Genomic DNA, 22,060 nt, shown 5'->3' with positions numbered 1-22,060 from the left:
CTTACCCAAAAATATTGAATCTCTGTGTTCGAAAAGAATTTCCGTGCATTTTTTTACATCGTTCAGAACGGCTCGGCTCCACATTAGTTAAAAGTGAGTTTTTACAGTAATAATATTATGATTTAACGGTCTATTTCCTTAAATTAAACTTAAAAACCATATGTTACCAAATATACACACATCTGCAGCCGTATTTCTAGATTCGGCTCCGCGTTTTTTTGCGTTGAAACTCGTTTTTAAATGTACGCTCATATTAAACCTGATTATCAAGCTGTTTTTAAACAAATTTACTTACAATTTTGCTTTGACTCTTATATATTCGCATTCTGATAATTCAGTTCTGACATTAATGTCCGTATTTTTTTTACATTTTAACAACAAATTTTTATGTGACCTAATTATCCGATTGGTCTGATTTTTGGTTTACTGATGTTTGAATGTACAATAATATAAGCGAAGCGGCAAGTACGCATTTTTTCCATCACCCTTTAATTGAAATTCAAATTTATTTTTGGATATTTAGTATTTACTTTCATTTGATGTCCAACTTATTTACTCTAGAACCTCGAGCAAGAGACCATCCACGCATAAAGACACAAGACAAGTATGATTTGAGTAATGTTTTTGGCTTCGCTACTTATTGATTATTCATCCTTGTTAAATTAAATCACAATACTGCAAAAAAAAATAAATATATCAATAAACAGTTTTTTGGGTTTTATTACAACATTTATTTTATAATGGTAATGATACAGATATTTAAAAAACATGATAACATAAAAGATATGAGAATTTTTAAAAATAATTTCTTTTGTAATAGTGAAAAACAAATTGTAAGCAGGGCAATTTTTACAGAAACAACATGGGTACGCTATGAAAATGATATTAAGTCAATTTGTTTTGGAGACCTGTTAAATATTGATAATATATGTCTAGATTATAGAAACTTTAACATCAAATCAAAGGTCAACTTCAATTACATGGAATTTTTGAGACTTCGAGGATTTGTTCAGCACAATATTGCTTTATATAGGTGTAAACTTTCAAAACCCCAAACTAAAATCAGTTCACTTTTTTTAAAGCCAAAAGTAAAGTCAAAACTTTTTCATTACTTCTTATCAAATAATGATCAGAGGATAGAAAAGTGTAAGTCTTACTTAAATAGGTATAACTGGGCGAAAATAAGAGAATTTGACATAGAGAGAGAGCGTAAATGGCAAAAAGTATGGACTTTTTCCTTCTTACCAATAAATATCCGAGAATTCGCATTTAGGTCCATAAACAATTATAGCTATTTTAACGCTAATATCTCAAATTTTAGGCTAGAATCTCCAGAATGTACACTTTGTAAGCTGGACCGGAATCTACCCGCACCGAGAGAAACAACACAACACTTTTTTCTGGACTGTCCCGTCACCACAAACTTTACAACAAACTACTTCACAGAATTTCTACAGAATATGGAATTTAATTTCGACTCAAGCTGGCTGTTAGTAGGAGTTCCAAAAACGCTCACCAGTAATATTATTAATGTAGTTAATATTGAAATTACACTTGTGTTATTTTTTATCTTTCAGTCAAGACTGAAAAAAAAGCTTCCATTAAATTCAAATCTACTTGAATTCATTTCCTTTCAAAGAAAATTTTTGTTTAAAAACAAAAATTATAAATTAGGATATGAAAAATTAACAACATTTCAATTTGACCCGGGATAAATGTCATGTTTTGAGTATAGAAAGAAAACTACCTGCAAATGAGGGCATTTTTAAAAAGTGTTTGTTTATTTAAATTCGTATGTAATATATATATACAATACTCTACACTTACAACAAACACACCAAATCTTTAGACACACTTAAGTATTTCACCTCAACTTCATCTCACCTGTAACATCTACAGGTGGGTATTGATAAATAAAGTGTAGTAAAAAAAGAATGATCCCGAGGATAATTAATTCTTGTGATTCTTAACTTTAACCATATGAATTTAAGCCTGTTTTTCATATGGTGACGTTTAGACCTACAAGAAAAATTACCTCATCCAATAGAGGGTCAGTATACAACCTTAACAATAATCTTGAGGTGGAGCTTTTGGTGATCTGCCCATTAAAGCATTCTGCAGTTTTCATTTAACAGGCCACACTTATTTATCCCTCCTTAACAATTTTAAGTTCAGCTGTGTATCCATTATACACATTTTTTATATTAAGGATTAATACCTATTGACCTAATATTTTTATCATTAGCATTATATTTTACTTCTCGATGACAATTATTTTTCTTTCTGGAACTTACTGAAGTTTTATTTTTTTTGTATAAATTGGACATATTTTGAGAAGATATTATGTTGAATTAGTATTGACCTAATTTAAATGTACACTTTTTATGTTAAACGGCAAAATTTCTTTCTTTGTATTGCTTACTTCTGCTTTACAATGAACTTACACTTTTTATAAGAGAATATCTTGGATTAGTCCTTATTTAATATTGTTATAATAACTCTTATAATTCATATGTTAACTTTTTATGTATATAGTTAAGACAAATAAAGAATCAAATAATAATAATAATGATATTTAAAAAACACAAAATTATTTCATTAAATTATTTGTTTTACTTTTACTTCTACTTTATTTCTTTCCAACATAATTAATATGATAAAGATATTTACAAAAATTATTTCATTCACTTTTCCAGTTCCTTGGTTGCTGTCTTCTTGGTAACTGTTACTTGTCTATCCCAAAATGCTTGGGTCTTCTTGGGGACTAGCTTGTTCATCTTCAAGAACATGATGGCGTGGATGGTGTCTCTGTCTAGGTTATAGCGCCTCGATGAGTAAACTAATTTGAGGTGTGAGAAAATTCTCTCACACCTTGCATTAGAAACTGGAAGGTTGTTGAAGTTGGTCATCAAACTGACAAGTCCAGGGGGATAACATATCTGCTCTGCAACATGTTCATACCTGGTAGTAAGCATCCTGTGGCTTGCGGTCATCGCTCCTTGTTTGTACAGTTTCTGGCGTTCTTCAACATCGAAATCCTTGGACTTAGATTTTTTGACTTTCGCAATTTCCTCCTTTATCTTATCGACTTCACGTTGGTAACCGTATGTCAAGGCATGCAACTTGGATTCATCTATATTATTCCAATCCTTCAGCCCAGCATTCAGGTGTTTCTTCATGACGTCCAGGGGATCCTTCTGTTTGTCACGTTGTTCTTTCTTTTTCTTCTTGGCTGCTGCTTGAGCCTGAATTTGTTTCAACTCTTGTTGTTTTGTCCAAAACATCTTTTGGAGGGGTGTCATCATGCCTGTAATACATAAATATAATTAATAAAAATGATAATTGAATTATTTAACTAATGTTATTATTATTATCTATTTTAATTAATATTGTATATCTTTACCTGTGGGAGGTGCAGTTGCTGGAGAATCGTACTCGTCAGCTTGGGAATCCTCATCGTCGGCATTAGCACTACGCAGGTCGGCCTCTTCATCTGCCTTTTCTTCAGGACTTAGGTTGGCTCTCAGTGAGATTCGGTGTAGCCGTTCACCCAACAACCTACAATTTTTGGGTGCTTGTTGTAAGATTGTTTTTGCTTCATCCTGTGTCACCGTAAAGCTTTGTGTGCCACTCGCAATCATTTCCAAATGACTGCGTGACAGGGGGTGTAGGTAGAGGCAGACTTGCCAGCCTGCATTATTACGTATAATCTTGTTCACCCTTTGATGAAGGAACTTGAATACACGTTGGGCGAATAAGTTGCCAGGCATACTTGTCTGTAGGGTAAAGAACACCGTATCCAGCATGGTGAACATCTGGACGATTGTGGCCTCATGGGCTTGGGCGGGAATTGTCAGCATGGTATCCACACACTCCAACACTTGCAGGACTTCTCTGAGGGCAAGAACCTGGTCAGGTGTTGGCCACAGATTGTCAAACTTCTTGTTGACTAAAATAAAAATTAAAAATTAATTCTATTGATATATACAGTTTTAAATTTTAATTAAGGGAACGAGAGAAGAAATAATTTATTTAGTTTAAATTTTAATAAACTTCTATTTGTTACCTTTCTCTTTTGTTTAATTAAGGGACAGAGAGAAATTTAAGTTGGTAATTTTGTTAGTTTTAAATTGTTGTTTAAATTATAATTAACTTTTTTGGGTTTACCTTTCTGATCCTGCACGGATTTTTTCACCTTCTGAAGTAGTTGTTTGTTGTCAAACATCTCCAAGAACCGCTTGATCATGTTCATTCTGGAGCTCCATCTCGTCTCCACGTATCTGGTAAGCATACGTTGTCCACTCTCCGCCAAAATGCGACGCAGCTTCTTGTTATTCATAATTTTACTGACCAGCTTTGCCAGGTTAATTATGGTTCTGTTGTACCTCTTCCCTTTCTAAAAAATATAATATTTGTTAATTTTCACGTTTTTGTATAATTTATTATTTAACTTTTTAAGTTACTGTATAAGTTATTTAATTGGTTCTATTAATCATTTAATTAATTTACTTACAACTTTGGCAGCTGCCTTCAACGCCAACTCGACTTGGTGATTGAGGCAAACGCCTCCCACTATTAGTCCACATTTTTGCTCATCACATATCATTATTTTCTGGATGTTCTCTTCCATTAGTTTCCCGAAATTTGTGATTGCTGAAAAGAAATAATTTAATAAATTAATATAATTTAGTTAAATGCATTTCGTGAAACTACCCCTGTAAATCATTAAATGTAATTCATTGAATTTTTTGGGAATGAATTTAATTTAACTTTACTTACCCTCTCTTTGTTGTGGATCTTTGATGGCGATGGACCTGTAGAAAATCGCACTTGATATGCCGCCATCGCCTTGTCTTGTTCCTGCCAGGGTTTCTTCACCTCCATCCTGACCCTCACCTTCGGCTTCTACAACACCATCCTCAACCTCATCTAAATCTTCTGCTTGTGCAACTCCTTTGTCAACCTCATCTATAACGATATCCAAAGGGATTTCATCTTCACTATCAGCCTCAGGTGTGTCTTCCTTATCACTATCATCATCATCATCACTGACTTCCTCATCTTCATCCTCATCTTCATCCTCATGGTTCATGTAACTTGTATACTCTGTGGGGGTTTTCCCGTGCTCTTCATTGAGTATCTTGACGGACTAAAGAATGAAAAATAAATTAATGATTTACTTTCTAATGGTATTGTTTTAGAATATTAATTCTCGTATTCATTCAAATATTCATCTAAAAAAACTGGTTTTATCTTACAATTGTACATTTTACATCCGCGGAAAGCCATTTAAAATACGATGCGAGAAAAAACTATTAAATAGTTATGATTTTATAATTATAATTTATAATTTTTCATTACCTTTACACAGTTGGCAGCCGAGTCGGATGTGGAGCTGAGAATTTGATAATGCTCAAGCCCAAACCTTTCCAACAGTTGTTCGAAATATTCGTAGATGCTGCGGCCGGAAGCATCGGGTTTAGGCATCTAAACATAAGTAATTAATCAAATTATCATTTAGGTATTTGTGGTCATTCTAAATTTCTAAGAATTAATTTTAAACTTATACCTGTTCACAGGCGAGCAACAACTCTTTTGGACCTTCTGCATCGGTATAGTTTGCAGTTACTGAAAAATTAGTAATTCTTTTATATTATTCATAATAGTTTACTTTACTTTATTTAATTCAGGTTATGTAGCTGCTGCAGTTGTAATTGCATTAATAAATAATAATAGTTTATTTATTTTATTTAGGTTACCTGCAATGAAGTCGGTGTGGTGCACATTGCCGAAGTCGAAGGAAAGGTGCAAACCTGCGGAAACAAAGATAATATTGATTATAATTATTTGTTATTTAAAATAATTAAATATTAACATTTTTTCCGCAGGTGTGCACCTTTCCTTCGATTTCGGCAATGTACACACCCGCGGAAGTAAAGATAATTTAAATTAAGTATTTGTTATTTCTTTCAGATTTTGAAATTATTTAGTAATGTTTTAGTTTATAAATTATAATACTTAATAGTTAATAGTTATTAATACCTTTATTTTCTAAAATCTTCTTGAAGGATTCCATGTAATACTTGTGCTGCCCCTGCAGCCAGTTATGAAGCTGTTTGCTGGTGGGAACAGCCTGCTTGTTGCCTTTCTCAAGTAAACCGACCTGCTTGGCGATGAGATGGTCAAAAGCATTGCCATCCTTATCCTTAAAGCGAATTTTTTAAAGTTAGTATGTTTTTCAACCTATTTTTAAAAAATACACTATTCTAACTGACATGAAGATATATTTCGATTTTAGCAATCATTTTCAATTCATTTTGTTTAAAAAAATATAGGTATGAGACATTAGATAACAGCAAATATGATCAAAAATATTAAACATACATTTACCTTAAAGCGAAGGAAACTTTCATTATTAACCAGTTTTCCTGCCGCCAAGCTCACTGTCAATAACATCCAAAACATCGGACATGCTTGCATCGTCGATCTTATGTTCACGGAGACTACGCATAACTAAAGAGTCAGGCATAGCTTGGACAAGCTCACTGTCAATAACATCCAAAACATCGGACATGCTTGCATCGTCGATCTTACGTTCACGGAGACTACGCATAACTAAAGAGTCAGGCATAGCTTGGACAAGCTCACTGTCAATAACATCCGAAACATCGGACATGTTGTCATCATCGTCAATCTGACGGTCACCTATAACTTTAGAGTCAGGCTCAGCCATTCTCTAACGATGTTGTAACTGAACTAAAACTAAAATAAAAAGATTAATATTAATTATGACTTTATGACTTTAAGCCTAAGGTGGTGAAAATGGCCAGGTTACCGCTTACATTGGATGATTGGGGGAAGAAAAGGGTTAACAACTTAACAGTCACTCCACCCATAATTTTATTTTTTGGAATAGTAAGGGATAAAATAAACACACATAAAAGAAAGTGTGGGGGGGGGGGGGTTATCCGTATCCAATTACTACGAGGGAAATCATGAGATGTGTTGGAAAATATTTATATGACATGTAAGACTAAGAATTCTCCTAATTTCCCCTTGAGGAGGGGGGAGGATTTGATGCTTAATCTGCAGAAGGGGTAATTTAACACTTAATTTACCCTCCGTAAAAGATTAATGAAATTTTCTTATTTGAAACCTGCCCCCCCCCCCCTTTTTTTCAACAATTCTTATTTGAATATATGTAATCTTAATAGGGTAGATTCTCATAACTTTAAAAAAAAATCCAAAAAGGATAATTGATATAATTGATTTAGTGTATAATTTAATTTTGATTTAATTTATTAAGGTGGGCGTAGAGGCGCCGGTAACGGGAACGGTGGAGAGGATGTACCTGTACCTGGACGACCTGTTGTACCTGATGGTGGTGCTGGACCTGGTGATGACCCATTAGTTCGGGTTTTGCGACCCAGAGGTAAAATATTATTTTAAAAAAATGTTACACTTATTTGATATGGATTTTATAAAAATAAAATGTAAAAAATCGCAATGACAGAAGTTATTTCTTCATTTATATAAGATATCCTTATACTAAAGTAACAGGATGTCTGTTTGTCTGTACCGAACAGAAGGATATCGCTAACCGCAGCCTGAAACGATCGGGTTCTCTTTAATAGGGTAGATTCTCATAACTTTAAAAAAAAATCAAAAAAGGATTTTTAATAAAATTATAATTTATTTAGTGTATAATTTTGATTTAATTTATTAAGGTGGGCGTGGACGAGCCGGAAACGGACGCGGCCGACAACCCAATGTGTACCATGTACAATTGGTTAATGTCGGTCGCGACTTCAATCATGGCCTACCGGTAGCGGTACCACTGGATGTTCGCGGCCCCCCCCAAAATAGGGTACCACCACCCCCCCGCCAGCCAACCCCTCCCCCCCGCGAAGGGACACCACCCCCACCCCCCCCCAGACCGGAAACACCCCCAAGAGGCGGTCGCGGCGGCGGAAGAGGAGGTCAACAACGGCAACAACCCATCATCCATTTTCATATTGGTTCGCATAGCCAATTTAATAACAACAATATAATTTTCCATGTTCATGAAGCATAAAAGTTATATTGTTATTATTAAATTGGCTATTGTGAGCCATGTGTATTTAAAAATTTTTAATTTAATTTTCGTAAATTTGCAGATTTTTTAAAGGGGTAGTTTCACGAAATGCATTTAAACTTAATTTAGTGAACCGCATATTTTATCCTGGTTAAATGGTTAAACTACATTTATATGGCATATATTTGAAAAAATTTCAATTTTCTACCACATAGTTTTTAAAATGTCAAGACTTGAAAATCGTCTTTTTAAATTGCATATATCACAAAAAAGACAATTTTCAGGTCTTGATATTTTAAAAACTACGTGGTAGAAAATTGAATTCATTTCAAATACATTCTATTTAAATGTAGTTTACCCCATTAACTAAGAAAAAATATGCATGCGGTTCACTAAATTAAGTTCAAATGCATTTCGTGAAACTACCCCTTTTCTTTAGTTTTATTTTTTTCATTTTCATTAAATTTTTTTTTCAATTTCATTTTTTCATTTTCATTTTGTATTTCATTCATTTCATATTCATTCTGTTTTGTAGTCCATCAATTTGATATTTATTAAATAACTTTTGCGTGATATTGTAAAAATAAATGTGATAAGAAACTCGAAATAATACACTTTTTTATTCATTCTTAAAACCAGTTTTTTTAGCCCTGACGTGCTGTTTAACGATGCAAGAAATAGCTATTGATAATTTTAAATTTATGTCTTCAAAGTTAAAATTTAAATACGTGGAACGCTTACCTAACCTACCTAAGTACACAAATAATCACGGCAGAAACATAAGTATTTTTCGTAAACATATATTAACGACCTAACTAAACTTTAACTATATCAAATAGAAATATTTTTGCTGATTTCGATTTAACAAACAATCTTAATTCTAATTAATAAGCTACCAACCAATAATCTTTTATTAAACGAAACGTCTCTCTTCCTTGGATACAAACGGCTGCGCCCCTAGCATTTAGAGGCTCTATATTCGAAGGGATATAAAAGGGCAGAAAAATAGCCTAAAACCATATCCAAACTTATTTATGAAAATGAATTAGCCTAAAACCATCTAAGGACCTATACGAAGCTGTACTGTAAAGGAGAACCATATAGGTTCAGTGGTTAGCGAGATCCTTAGCTACAGACAAACAGAGCTTACTTCTTTATATTATAGGATAGATTCATACAATTATTAACCAAGTCTCATAGCAAGTCTTAGTAACAGACATTAAGAAATTCAAATTATAGAGCAGCATCGCAATTACAAATTAAATTAAATAAAAATAAGAAAATTATTTTTCATAGTTTTATTATTATAGCATATATTTGTATTGTATTTATTTGTCAAGTTATTTATGTGGAATCTAAATATTCACAGGAATACGATCTCAACGCAACATCAATCAATCGATAATGATCACAGAGTCATCACGGGTAGAGTTCGCGCTCGCGCCACCTTCGTGTTCCAGGATGGCGTCAATATCGTCATCATCGGAAGATGGATTGACATCGCCGGAGATATCGGGTTCGTCTTCATCTGAATCTGATGATAGATCCACTGTTCGATCCAAATTTATGGCACGATCATAGACATCTAAGGACTGGATAACTAAGTCACGATAACCATTGCATTTGGCTTCCAACTCGGACAGAACCTGTTCATTTTCTTCGCGGGTCCGCTGAGAAGATGGAAGGGCTTGGTGAAGGAATTGGTATATACCAATTCCTTCACCAAATAGCCTGAGCGCCTCCATATTACGAACCGACTGAAACCCCGACCTGAACACCAGGCGACAGATATCCTTAAAATATCTGTGTAGGACCTGATAATGGGCGAACCAGCCAGGGATCAGGTCGGGGTATAAAGCCGGTTCTGGATCTATGAAGGGAAGAGTACGGGGGGCGTAAGGAACCAAATCATCAGCGACATCCAACATCACGTTGCGCCTGCGGTCAACTCTCTGTCCTTCCGCCATAACGATAGCAAAACAATGCAACAAAATACAAAATAAATACTAGCGGAAGCAAAATAAAATATAAATAATGTAGAATGTAGATGATATTTGTACTGTAGTATATGTTGTCACTTCAAAGGTCCGTAAGCAATTGAAATTTCAAGGAAATCATTACCCCCTACCAATTTACATTTTTACCACCATTTTTACTATTTTTCTTTGTTGTCGGTTTCCAAGAAATTATTAAGATTAATAATATTATAGATATCTTCAAATATGAAGTGTTGGGATGTGTGAAATATTTTTAACAAGGATGACAATATCCATTAAAGCAAAACATTAACATAAATGCATAAGTATAATCAAAATTATAAGTAAGTATTCTGTCTATAAATTATATAAAGTACTAACATATTAATGATGAACAGACTGACGTCTATAACCAACACAAATTATAGAAAAGCTTCGCTAATTCCTAGTATTTTCCATAAGTTTTGTTTTGTTATTTCTTGGGTGGGGGGGGGGGGAGGTGAGGGGTCAATATCAAGTGTTGGGATGTGTGAAAAATTTTTAACAAGGATGACAATATCCATTAAAGCAAAACATTAACATAAATGCATAAGTATAATCAAAATTATAAGTAAGTATTCTGTCTATAAATTATATAAATACTAACATATTAATGATGAACAGACTGATGTCTATAACCAACACAAATTATAGAAAAGCTTCGCTAATTCCTAGAATTTTGAATTTTCCATATGTTTTGTTTTGTTATTTCTTGGGGGGGGGGGGGGGAACATTAACATAAATGCATAAGTATAATCAAAATTATAAGTAAGTATTCTGTCTATAAATTATATAAAATAGTAATACTAACATATTAATGATGAACAGACTGACGTCTATAACCAACACAAATTATAGAAAAGCTTCGCTAATTCCTATTTTCCATATGTTTTGAATTGTTATTTCTTGGGTGGGGGGGGGGGGGAGGGGAGGGGTCAATATTTGTATCGTAACGGTCAACCTTCAAACTAGGGGGGGCGAGGTAGGGGTGAATCAATATCATTAGCATATATATATCGACAACATTTCTTAAATAGGGGAGGGGTGAGACTACACTAGTGTAATAAATTATTATCGATTCAGCGTTTTTTTTTTTTTTGGGGGGGGGGGGGAACATTTATGACCTCATAAAGCTAAGGGTCAACTCATCATACAAGAAATATGAGACCTTAGAGAACAAGGACAAAACGTTACAATTTACAAAACTAACTCCAATCCAAATAAAATAAAAATATTTATTTTCATTTTATTTAAGTCAACATAGTTTATTTATTTATTTAGAATATTTATTTCATTAAAGTAAAAAAAGTTATGATTATTGTTTTGTTAGTATGTTAGGTTAAATTAGTACATATTACTTGAGTTAGAATGATTAATACATTATTTAATGGTTATTGGTGGTTTATTTTTTAACTTTTCTTTCACTTTATGATATTAGCAAGTTTGATATATGGTTGAGTTGAAATGTAGAAGACAGTAAGCAGGGTGGAGGGTTGGAGAATGTAGGGTGTTGGAACTTTGGAAGGTGGATTATTATAGAGTAGATACGCTGAAAGCCTGAAACAAAAAATCTTAAGTCTTAACAGCTATGTGAGGGAGAGGGGGGGGATGGTAATTTATCTATCTTGCTTAGCGTTCGGTTAATTCTAAATTAATGAATAAATAAAAGCTATCTATCTTAAACGGACGTACGGAGGGACGGACCGACCGACCCTAATTATAGAAAAGCTTCGCTTTAAAAAAATAAATTTTACTTTTATTTGAGCCAATGTTAGATAAAAAGTTAATAATTTAACCAACCAATTAAAATATCCTTGTATTTATGTTTTGACATGTCCTATAATCAATAGGCATCTATTAAATGTAATCTAAACAAGGATAACAAGATTATCATCCATTGTCTTATCTCCTAAGGTGTACTTTACAACCCTCTCACATACTCACACGACAATACAAATACACATAATAAATACTAGGATATGACAATGAAAGAAAAATCGAGATTTTTGGAATAAAGAAAGGGGAGAATAAATTATTTAAAAGTCTTATCTATTATACAAATTTTATATCTAAGTTTTCATATTTATTGAATTGTTTACAAGTAAAACTGATATGGTTCTGATATCGCAAAAACCAATCAACCAATATTATTTTTTTATAATTCATTCTAAAAAAATAAAAAAAACTCATCAATATTTAATTTTTAAAGTTTTCATATTTATTGAATTGTTTAAAAGTAAAACTGATATGGTTCTGAGTTCTGATATCGCAAAAACCAATCAACCAATATTATTTTTTTTATAATTCATTATATAAAAATAAAAAACTCATCAATATTTAATTTTTAAAAAAAATTTGTATAAAAAGTAAAAAAAAACACTGAGAAAATATTAGGTGTAGAGGTTTCGTGTTCTTTCTAGACAGCTATATTGGCTATTTTTCCAAATTTTGACGGAACGAAAAAATTTATTGGAAAATATCAGTAAATATTAACTTTCAGGATCGTAAAAATTTAGAAAAGATTTTAATATTTCTGTTTCATGTCCATTTTCAACCCTTTCCCTAATTATTATCAACGACTTTGGACCGTTCGTAGATAGGGGGAATATCTGAGAAATATTGACCCGTGGGTTTCAAATTTCCATCGTCAAAGATATATTGGATTTATTTCAAGTAGACATATGTCTGATTTGTGTTAACTATTGTAGAGTAGAAGTGCGTCTTAAATAATATCCAAGTTTTGTATATCTTCAATAACATAGAGTGTGTTTATTTAAGTTAAGTCTTAAAAAGATGTTTCTTTGTTATAACCAATATTTTTTTTTTAATCTAATAATTTTATTAAGTTAATAATGGATTTATTATTATTTGGATCTCACACTAGAATTTCATGTTCTCTTATAAAGTAAAACTTGCAGCAGGCTAAAGTAACGATTCCCCCTTTTCAACACGTTTACCCCAACCCCTTCCCTCCAACTGGATGAACAAAATAACCAATAAATGAGTAACATGTTAGTAAGCTAAATTGACGACAATTAACGTCCAAAAATCCACGTATGTTATACATCCAGTATTAAAAGATTATAAAGAAATACAACTTCTTACTGTCTTTCATTTTATTAATAGATTAAGTTTTGGTATTTTTTCAACCGTTTTGATGGAACATAGATCTTAAGAAGTCAAGTGTATATTGTTTATAAATATTGTTAAGAATGGTTCGTAATTCAATATGGGGTGGTTCTGTGTAGGAATACGTCAATAGAATATTTATATAGTATGGCAAAAACAACAAATGTTAGCTCTTTTTAAATTTTACTATATAACTTGCCCCTGAGCTATTTGGGGAGTGAAACCACCCCCAAGACATTTATAAAACTTCCCTGAAAAGTTCCACCCACCCACAATAGGAAATTAGGAATATCAGAGATCTTCAACTTCAGATAAAAATCTACTTTATGTTATAGGATGAAAAGTAAATCTATTCTAATACGTCTATTTAATTGGTAAATAAGCTAGAGTAACACAAATTATATTTCTAATCCTAGAGGTCTATTACGTGCATTATATTTACTAAGTGTAAGCAATATCATAAACCTTTAACTTCAGATAAAAATCTACTTTATATTAAAGGATGGAAAGTAACTATATTCTAATACATCTATTTAATTGGTAAACAAGCAAGAGTAACGCAAATTATATATCTGTTCCCACAGGTATATTTTTTACTATATATTTACGAAATATAACTCTATTCTAATACGTCTATTTAACTTGTAAACAAGAGTAAAAAATTACATATCTATTCATAGAGGAATATAATATGTCATATATTTAAGAAGTATACCTCTATTCTAATACGTCTATTTAATTGGTAAACAAGAGTAACACAAATTATATAATTAAGTTATCGGTTTACTTGCTTTTCCTATATATACAACATTTCATTATACATTGGTGTTCTACTTATTATATGTACAGTTTCATAATCTAGTTATAGATTTTTGGGAAGCTTTATATAGGTCATTTTTGGAAAGTTTAGGTGAGGATAGGTCAAACATACAAAAAAAGCCCAACATAAAACCATTTGCCCCCCCAAAAAACTCTTCTTTTAAAATACTTCAACTGTAATGGTTTGTTTAATATACAACTATTTAACTCAGTGTCTTATTGTTGTAGTAATCACATGTCAAATTTTTGATGCAACAATTCATTCGTGGTAAAAATAGATTTTAAAAATCAAGATAGAAATACTGATTAAACTATAAATTATAGGAATATTTCAAAAATGTTTGAAATCGATAGGACGGTGAAATCGTTTCCAAATAATAATACAATGATTAAACCCTTTCTTGTACAATTATAATATTTATCGCATCGTATTATAGATAGATATCCGTTTTTGTTAGCCCTGTGGGGCCAAAGGCCTGGTCTAATAAAACAGGTATTAATTATATTATTTATATCTTATTATTTGTGGAAAAATGAATTTACAGTATGGCTGAGAACCGGTTCTTATCCAGTGGACATTAATTGGTTTTGAAGTCATATTATTGTTTTGTTATCGTGATGATATTATAATGTGGTATCCGCCTAGGGTAAATGGCAGACACCAGAGTTCGAATAAAGACTACGGCAGTGTGAACAGACGTGGACACCTTACTATAGAGAAGCTACGCTTCTCTAGCATTCACTAGACAAGAATCAACATCTATTTCAGTTGTCACTTTATTGGAGGTTTAAAGGATACTAAAGCTATATACAACAAACAATAACTACATGGATAGGAATAAATGATCATAACATAAAAGCATTATAATACATATACAATAGTCAGTTTGGGCAATCATGATTCCCCATCCCTGGAAAGGGTGGGGGGAATTAAGAATACAGTTAACCATAATATAAATACATATGGATTAGGAATAAAGATAGTTAAAGATAAATCATACAGTAAAACATAGATAATTGCAATGGTTAGGTAGATGGCTATCCCTGTCTGGGGCAGGCAGGATAGCCCATGGAGCAGCACAATAGGTAGATAAGCATAGAGGGGTTGAGTGGTAGGTCTGGGTACTAGAGAGGGAAGGTTTGATGATTACTTGTGACAACAACAGTCTGTGTGGGGGTGATTCTATCAGGTGAGGGCAGGTTTAGATCCTTTATCCTCAGGGTTGAGGTGGTGCTGATAACTTGGTGGTTGAAGGGGAAGGTTCCGGTGCTTAAGATGGGAGAGGGAGGGGTAACACCCCTCCCTCCATTTGCAGGACAACTGAGAGATGAAATCAGTACCGTTATCTGACATATTTTCAGGTGGCTTTATAATTGTAGAATAACAGGATTTAGCTAGGTGCGTAGCATCACTATAATGTCTTGGTTTCTGCATGGTCCAGAGCTGCCGCATACCACAATAAATTCAACTAAAGCGGTACAAAAAGGTTACTAATGACACTCCCTTAATTTATATGCTATTAAAAAATCTACCAAAAAAGTGTTAAATCTACACAGACCAGAGGGATTGGGAATTTAAGCAAATTGAAAATATTTAAAGTATTTTTGATAAGTTTTACTATAATATCTTAGACTTTATTATATGCTTTAAATATGTTTAAAATGGACTTTTAAAAGGATTATAGAGTTTCAACGCTTTGTACATAATAATCATTAATTTATGCCTCCATTAATGAGCATCCGTTACAGACGGATCGACTTTAATTGTAAAAATATTCGCTTTAGTATTTATACAGATTGATACCTTAGTCCCTGAAAAAGTAATCAGTATTCAAGATTAATACCTTAGTCCCTGAAAAAGTAATCAGTATTCAAGATTAATACCTTAGTCCCTGAAAAAGTAATCAGTATTCAAGATTGATAACTTAGTCCCTGAAAAGTAATCAGTATTCAAGATTAATACCTTAGTCCCTGAAAAAGTAATCAGTATTCAAGATTGATACCTTAGTCCCTGAAAAATTATTCAGTATTCAAGATTGATACTTTAGTCCCTGAAAAGTAATCAGTATTCAAGATTGATAACTTAGTCCCTGAAAAAGTAATCAGTATTCAAGATTGATACTGTTTTATTAGGCAATATGTACTTGATAACAGACCTAGCAATTTCATTGCAGCTGGTCTACAACTTGTTGCAGCTTAAACATGGATTTAGTCGGCGACTACTGCTGATTATATTTCAAAATTGCTTTGGTTTTAAAACTTGCTGATTGTTAACTTTTTGATAACAATTTTTGTATGAAATTATAATCCTATTAATCTGATTTTTGTAATAAGGATTCCAGGTACTTATGTCAATATCTTGTATTCAAGCAAGTTAGCAACACAATTGTTAACATTTTTGTTTAGACATTTTGCTAAATTATATTTTGCTAAAACAAGTTCTGACACACTAAAAGTGTTAATGTTCGTTTGTCTTACATTCTGATATTATAGCTTCGCTTTTATGGATGTTGTTATCCTTTTGTCAAATAAACTATTCAAATGGATAAAGGATATAGGTGGTTTTATATTAACAGAGGAAAATTTGTCGTCAATTTAGCTTGCTAATATTGACTTCATTTATAGGACAATTCGTTTATACAAAAAGAGATGAGGTAAAGGGGGTGGATGGGGGGTATCATTATGTTAGCCAGCTACAAGTATTATTTTATCAAAGTACATGAAAATCTGGTGCATCATCCAAGTAATAATGTATTGATTATTGTTCCTTTATCCCTGGTTACAGCACACTTGAATCCTTCACTTCAATGTGAATTTTAATTCTTTAACTGTCTTAACAACTAAAAAATGGCTTTTAGTTAACGGAGCTACTTTATAAGTATAGTATATCTGTAAGGCTAACCGTCTTTACTTATTTTGTTACAGTTTATTTTCTATAGAATCTAAATAAATATATTTTAACGGAGCAGCTTATAGTGCCTAATAAAAAATGACGTTATTCAAAACAAACCACCAATGACAGGCCAGTATACATTTTACCATTTGTTAATTACAATATAAACTCGCCTATGATTGGTCATTTGTATAGTATGAGGTAATTTTTATTAGGCACTAAAAACGGCTTCGATTTTAACGGACAGACGGCCGGACATTATTATATTTGCAGATTTTTAGTTGTTCTCATATATGCAGCTTATTTGGCAATCACTCTCGTTCATACTGAGTATATAAATACACAGGGAAAGCTTCTATGAAAATAATAAAGTAATCTCTCATGTTCAGTTCATACTAAATACATAAATATACACAAAGAGTCACAGGGAAAACTTCTCTGATAATTATAAAGCAATCACTAATGTTCATATTGAGTACATTACTGCACATAGTCACAGGAAAAGCTTCTCTGAAAATGATATAGTAACCTCTTATATCATACTAAACATATTTATATGCACAGGGAAAGCTTCTCTTAAAATAGTAAAGTAATCTCTCATGTACTGGGTACATTTTATTTAGAAAAATGTCCTTTTCTTTAGAAAATTTATCCCTATTTGAATAAAATGAATGTGCTGCTATTGGATGAATTAGTATTCAAATTAAAATTACACATACAATGAATAAATTAAGACTTCTAGAGTAATCAACAATATGTAAAGTTAGAATCTACTAAAATTATGAAATGCCTAAATATTAGTATAAAAGCTGCAGTAGAAAATAGATTAGAAATCAAAGGTGTGATTATTCTAACTTATTAGCTCTATTATATTCATAGGGTGGGCCTAAAGGGTTAAACAGCAGAGTTGGAGATAAAGGATTGCTTCACTACCCGGTTCCCGGAACAGTCGCGTCCTTCTGTCACACTACTATGGCCAAGGCGCTGCGCTCTCACCTCCTCTCCCGGTCCAAGCTCGATTCAGCGAAACACTAATATCTGTCTGTTTAGAAATACCATCCAATGAAATGACTATTTATATTTAAAAACCAAATCACTAGATAATAGATTACTAATCAGTAGATATATAATTTGTCTTAAAACCCTATTCCGAAAATAACGTGTTATCAGCGGTTTCAGGAATGTATATCGACGATCATACGTCTATTGGTAATCAAACTTTTAAGTTATTGATGCCCTATATGAATTTTGATTAAATATTTTAGACCAAGATCTATAGATTAAGTTATCACCGACTTACACGATATATGGGGCGGTCTCACAAACCAACCTGCAGCCACGATAATTTGGCCGGCTTACGGTGTTATCTTAAAGTCTTGGCGTCAAATATACAAAAATATACCAGATTCCCTAATATTTTATACTAAGGTTCGTCGAACAAGCCAGATCTATTTACCTTCGAAAAGATAATCACGAGAGTGCAGACCCGGCTGACCAGCCTCAACAATCTGAGGTGTTATGTCAGAAACTTAATACAAATTATTGAGAAGTAAAATTCCGTCCAACCTCAGAGTAAGATCCCCGCTAGGGTTCACTAACCAGCCTTTAGACCACTATATGTTAGCCTTTGGTGTTATCTTATGGTATAGGAATTTTATACTGCTAAAGAAATAAAATCTGTCAGAGTCTAAGAAACCATCAGGCGATTCCGGGATATGGAATCTATTGTGGTATCTTAAGGTCCGAGCAAATATTATTCTTTTTACTTAATCTTAATAGCTACCTATTAATATTAGCCCACAGGGGCTTAAACCCTATTATTTCCCCCCTATACCTAAAGTATAAACAAAGTTTTGTAATATCTCAGATCTTTATTTTTAAGGAAATTTAAATAATCTTATTTAACAAAATCTATTTTATTTTAGGTATGTTATGGCCAAAGATCTCAGAGAGAAGTTTTACTCAAGTTAAGTTCTAGTCAAAGATTTAACCCGACCTATCCCTTAAGAAATTCGACTGGTGATTTGTCTTGCTATATCACTACTGACTGAATAGCCCGAATGGGCCACCTTTTATAGGCCTTACTTCCCAGCTAACTGGGCAGAGCCTAGAGAGAATCACCAAAATGTTTCTCTTTTAACTTCTCTTTGGCTGAGCCTAGAGAGTATCACCAAAATGCTTCTCTTTTAACTTCTCTTTGAGACATTTGAAAAATCATTGAGTGTTTATACAAAGTGATAATATAACAAATTAAAGATTGTAAAGTGATCACATTGTATTTTTGCACATGTTAAACATAAAAATATGGAATCAGTGATTTCAACGAGTCCTATGCTTGAGAGATTCAGACCAATAACTGTTCTCGTGGTCTTAAAGAACTATTAAATTTACATAATATCACAAGCAAAACTCTCTGAAACCAGAAAATCCACACCATTGTTATTGTTGTACTAGAAAATATTTGACTATTGATTTTACTATTTTTCGTGGTTTTGTATGAATTACCATAAAAAGGATTAAGTTTTGATTCAACGAGTAAATGCATAAGGGAGAGATCTTCAAAGGGAAGTGGTAATTGGCACATATGTGGGTAAAATTATGACATGGGGGAAGGCTTATATTTTCATGTGTTAACTCGTGGAAAACTCTTATGGTGCCTTTCAGCTTATTGAATTCGTACTTTACCAGATGTTTTTATAAATCTTTATTTTTGATAGAATTATTTTGTTTTAAATATAATTTCATCATAAATAAGAAGGCAAGTTAATAAGCATATTCTATTGGTGGAAAAGTTATAGGCACATAATTATTAATCATTTTAAACATAACTAGATTTATCTGGATTATCTATTTATTTGATGTTTCTTTGAAAAATAATATAGAAGTTAAATTAGGATCTACTTTTCTCCCTTGCGAGGCTACTCTACAATTTTCTGTATGTTGTAAAATGACTAAGAGGGTGAAATGTTGATCCATGCTCCCCCCCCAAAAAGAGAAGTCCTGCTTTGCCATTTTCATGAGGTTAAGATGAAAGATGGTCGCATTTGACTTAATTTTTTGAGGGTATATCAATTTGAGATATTTTTTATAAATGATTTTTAAAATTTTTTTGTTATTTTTTCACAGACGAACGTAATATTATATTACGATAAATATATATATTGGTTTTTTACTTTGTTTTCTTATAGAATACATTATTTTAACGAGGGCCCATAGAACTTATACCAAAACTTACGTAAGGTCGTATTTGTAGGAGAAAGCGATGAATGCCGCGTTACAATTTTGACTACGCCATTTTTGATGATTTTATATTTTAGTCTTAATATGGTGGCTACAAGCTGAAAATTTTGTAATTTTTTAAATTTGGAGAAATAGTGCTAAATAATGCTTTTAGAGCTTAAAAATTAGTGATAAATGAAAGAAAAAAATATCTTTATAAGTAGGCTTTTAATTCTTGAGTGAAAAATTCAATTTCTCCTTAAAGTTTTAGTTATTTAAGTTCCATTTTAGCCTTCGTGAAAAATATTATCACACATTAAGTTACCTTACTTTATTTTTAGATTTATTATTGTTTTTGTTACTGTCCGACCTGATGTTAAACGAAGCTGCTATGGCGAGGGTGTACGAGGTTTTGGCCGAGTACAACCTCACATTGCAGCAGTTTAATGCACTGAACATATACGCCAGCGGTAAGCTGGTGGATATGTTGAGTGCAGGGTCGATGTCGAAGGAGGAGACGATAGCACAGCTTAAGGTAATTCATTTTATCATAACTAATTTGTCATACTTTATTACAGTATATTACATTATTGACATCTTTTTATTTTTCAAAACTAAAATTGGCTGAATTTTGTGAGACTGTTTGCCTAGTTTTGCAAAATAAAATGATAGTTAAATTACAAGTATTTACATATTATTCGGTCATTGGATCACTGTTAAAAATTCATATTCTTTGGGTTTTTAATCCTATGTAATGCTTTTTGGATATATAATATTTAGTCTTCCTTTCAATTGTCACTGAATAAATGTTTTATTGACTAAATTTTATACGTATTTTTAAAAGTTTGTCTATTATTTTTCCATATAATTGCAATCATTCCTGAGTTATATCCTGAAATATAATTATTTCTTCTATGATTGAATTTATGGTTAATCAAATAATTTTAGTTTTTTAGCTTTTATGATTAAGACTTTTAAGAAAATATGACTTTATTTTATTTTTCAGTTGTTGCTTCACCAGTTGGCCCAATCGGGGGTCAGCTGGGTCAGCTCGGGTGACCCTGACCGCGGTCCTGTTATTGCTGCCATTTTGGGCCTCTGCAGTGTATTACTGTCAGTATTCTTATTTAAATGTGGTGAGTATAAATTATTTTTAATGACTCGTTACAATAATCTTTTCATATTATTATTTTATCAATATGTTATAAATAATAACCAATTGAGAAAGTGCATTAATATTTTAACCTCTTTTTTATTTATGCATTTTTTCCGCTGGTTTTACCGTATTTTAAGAGGTTACGTAGCCGATAACACTTTTATCACCAACCTTTTTTGATAAGAGCAGCTATTTATTAGATTTTTGATATAACGTTATGGGCTAGGCAACCTTTTTTAATTATATTATACTTGATTAAAAATCTTAAAACTAAGTTATAGAGTAGTTTTGGTCTTCTAATTTTTTAGTTCTTACAACATAGCATTAGCGTGGCTTATTTTACAGTTTTTGATTTTTAAATTTGCTGTGGTCTTTTTACTTTACACAAGATTTTTATGCTAGGACGTGTTTTATTTTTCATATCATAAAGAGTTTTTTATTTCAACTTGTGTTAAATTTGAATTAAAATAGTAAAAATTTCATTAGTTTTACTCGTGACATAAATTAGTTAGTGTTAATGAGTGTTTAAGGACATAAAGGATAATATTTTACGATAGTCTAAAAAGTTTTTAGTGTTGTTTTATATTGCCTGAGGTGTTGTCTTCTTAATTGTCCAATGTCTGGTATTCCATAGGGTAGGATAATTGATTATATGTTGAGATCAGATTCTAGGAACTTATTTTTATTCTTCTTGGATGATTTTTTCTGCTTGTTGTTGAGTTTGTTTTCAGTATATGTTGGTCGGTTTAGATGGG

General features: G+C 32.2%; 1 protein-coding gene across 1 annotated transcript; it reads right to left on the bottom strand.

Moving 5' to 3' along the window:
- Positions 1–4,491: 4,491 nt before the first annotated feature.
- Positions 4,492–5,792, bottom strand: LOC145332087 (uncharacterized). The gene is made up of 2 exons (XM_080177024.1): positions 4,780–5,792; positions 4,492–4,653 (listed from the first exon to the last, which is right to left on the bottom strand). Exons 1-2 carry the CDS (start codon positions 5,090–5,092, stop codon positions 4,493–4,495), a joined length of 474 nt encoding a protein of 157 aa, XP_080033150.1. The 5' UTR covers positions 5,093–5,792; the 3' UTR covers position 4,492.
- Positions 5,793–22,060: the final 16,268 nt, after the last annotated feature.

Source organism: Acartia tonsa, chromosome 1 (assembly GCF_053477335.1).
Source record: "Acartia tonsa isolate MP-2025a chromosome 1, ASM5347733v1, whole genome shotgun sequence".
In the NCBI taxonomy this organism is placed as follows: domain Eukaryota; kingdom Metazoa; phylum Arthropoda; class Copepoda; order Calanoida; family Acartiidae; genus Acartia; species Acartia tonsa.
Note: the sequence above shows the minus strand (reverse complement) of the source record. Positions and strands in the feature narration are given on the sequence as shown.